Genomic DNA, 2,892 nt, shown 5'->3' on the forward strand with positions numbered 1-2,892 from the left:
TGTATAGAAGTCAAACACATTCAGTATGAAAATGCGACTGGCATGCTATAAACAAAATTGGAAAAGAAAGTCAAGCCTAATCTTTCTTTATAAAATCACAGTCTGCACTTGATATATAGAATTTTATTTACTTATTACGACATCAACAAACTAAACATTGTTCCCAATAAATTTAAGCTCAGCTACCTGAATCCTTTCCCTGAACTCTGTTGGGTTCATTGCTAGATCTACTAGAATCCTTAACAACAATTGGCAATGTTAATTTTGGTCTAACCCTTTCCACGTCTATGCAAAACATGTCCAATCAACTAAATCATCTTTCCCTTAATTTATTCTCATATTGATACCTTCTTCACTTGTAAGCGCATATATTCTCATTTCTTATCTTATCCATTTTGTATGAAAAAACATTTATGTTAACATCCGCATTTCTGCTACATTATCTTATGGACATTTGTTTCCTTCAAGAGCCCATCACTCATTACCAAAATACCTTAAACTTCGAGTTTTGAGGACTACATGATCTGTTATAGTAACTTCACTATCATCCTTCTGATAGGCCCCCTGTTCTAGAAGGACCCGGAATAATTGAGAACAATTTGGCAGCAACAAGATTCTGTTAACATGGCCGGCTGATGTGGAGAAATTAGTTACTGAAGGTCTATAAATATAGAAGAAGCAAGTAGGGCTGAGGAGGAAAAATATTGGTAGCAAAGTTAGGAGAGTCCTCTCGAAAGGCTATAGTCGTTTTTTTTCCAATTCTGTAATTTCCCAGTTTCATCAATCAAATACGGCAATTATTTTCTACTTTTGGATACTGTTCATAAACTGCAACTGGTATCCTATCAATTGGTATCAGAGCGATCGATTGTTGGACTAAGGGAAACTGTTTTCAGTTGAGCTTGATAAGGAGTAAGTCGGAGGAGATGGTGATGCAACAGAAAGGAGGCCAAGCCATTGAGTCAGGGTTGGATTCATGTGGCCGACTCAACACACAGATATTCTACGGGGATAATCTAGATTCGTGGTTGTTTGAGGCAGAAAGATGCATAAACATGAATCGAAACTTACCGGAGAGGGAGAAGGTTGAAGCCGCAATCGCTTGCTTCCTTGGAGAGGCTTGGGAATGGTTTCAAGAGGTACATGATCACTGTCCGATACAGACCTGGGGAGATTTAAAGCGTCGGACGATTAACAGATTCGGTTTACCTCAAAAGGGCTGGAACTGGAAGTTCCTTCCACCTCAAAAAGAAGGCACCAGCAAAGAGGACGAGGAGCTGTTGGTTTCTCCTCCGTTGGACGTTTTTGAATCTAGCTTGCTGCTGCAAAACACGTTGGAGAAGAAGACGTCGCCGCCTAACAAAAGGGAAGAAGATTATGTCAATGGGCTTACTATCACGGCAAATGAGGCCCAAACAATAGAAGGAAAAGGGCAGCAAATTAGGCCTGAAATTCTTATAAAAAGACCTGGGGACTTGATTTTGAAGTGGACCGGAATGGGTGAAGACCAAATTGAATCAATACAAGCCCAGTCCACTTACGGCCCATCTAAGATCCACATGTCCATGACATCAAATACTCATCAGTCCAGTGGGGAAGAAATCACTCCAGCAGCTGAATTACCACTTGGAGAACTTGCAGCAGAAAACGGTATCATGTCGCCAAAACCCACCCTCACTTCTATAACTCTCCCAAAATTGGACGAAGTGGAGTAATTAGCTGTATCACACACCGCCGGGAGGAGCCGGACAGGAAGGACAAGGGGGTCGCAGTCACTTCACCAGAACCCACCATTAATTTGGAAATAGCCCCAAAAATTGAAAGAATCGAAGTCAGTGAAGAGGGTCGAAAGAAGAATTCCATGGTGAAGTTCGGAAGAAAGGAGAAAGAAGTGGAAATCATTCTGGCAGAAACCTCCACCACCCGCCGTAAGGAAGATGCCAACACAAGAAATCATAAATTGGGTTTGGGGATGAATAGCGACAATGTGCTGCTGCAGCTAGGTGGAAGTGAAGTTAAAAGGCTCAAATCATATGGTTTGGGCCAAATCATGAATTTAGCCCAAATGTTTGAGGACCGAAAGGAGTCTTTAAAAAAGGCTCAGCCTAAGTCTAGCCCATATGGCACGTACGAAGTCGTCCCCCAAACCACCATGAACAATCCCCAATACCCTTGGATGGCGATGGTGCGCCGGACAGCGAAAAGGGTTTCTCCTATCAAAAGCCTTACGATTGCGGAACTACAGTTGGTATCCTATCAAGAAAATTTTGACACCGAAAATGATGAGTATGTCAGCGGTGTGGAGAAACTTTTTTTCAGTTCTGTGATGGGCGCAACTGCCCCAACGACAATGAAATTGAAGCGCGAAATGGACCAACCAGAAGTTGTGATGTTCGATGTCGGGGCTATTTTCAACTTCCCTCCTACTGCAATAGGAGTTGCAAACGGGTGTGACAGGTTATGGAGTTTTAATGGACACCATATTAGTGATATTAAGTCCAGTAAATCAATCATCCACTTTCCTCGGACCAGGAAAAAGGATTTTAACAGCACCTCTATTTGGGATATTCACAAATGAAATTGTGCAGATATATGATGAATTGAACAACTTCCACCTTGAGGACAAGGTGGATTTCGGGCGGCGGGTAATGATAGGCCCCCTGTTCTAGAAGGACCCGGAATAATTGAGAACAATTTGGCAGCAACAAGATTCTGTTAACATGGCCGGCTGATGTGGACAAATTAGTTACTGAAGGTCTATAAATATAGAAGAAGCAAGTAGGACTGAGGAGGAAAAATATTGGTAGCAAAGTTAGGAGAGTGTAGCCCTCTCGAAAGGCTATAGTCGTTTCTTTTCCAATTCTGTAATTTCCCAGTTTCATCAATCAAATA

General features: G+C 41.9%; 1 protein-coding gene across 1 annotated transcript in view; it reads right to left on the reverse strand.

Annotated features, from left to right (window-relative positions):
• Nucleotides 1-2,746: 2,746 nt before the first annotated feature.
• LOC111391591 (alpha,alpha-trehalose-phosphate synthase [UDP-forming] 1-like) overlaps nt 2,747-2,892 on the reverse strand; it is a 4,022-nt gene continuing 3,876 nt past the window's right edge. The window contains exon 4 of the mRNA XM_023016838.1: nt 2,747-2,757. Within this exon, the coding sequence (XP_022872606.1) occupies nt 2,747-2,757 (11 nt within the window). The remainder of the gene's footprint in view (nt 2,758-2,892) is intronic.

The sequence above is a fragment of the Olea europaea genome, unplaced genomic scaffold (genome assembly GCF_002742605.1).
Source record: "Olea europaea var. sylvestris unplaced genomic scaffold, O_europaea_v1 scaffold807, whole genome shotgun sequence".
NCBI classification, from domain to species: domain Eukaryota; kingdom Viridiplantae; phylum Streptophyta; class Magnoliopsida; order Lamiales; family Oleaceae; genus Olea; species Olea europaea.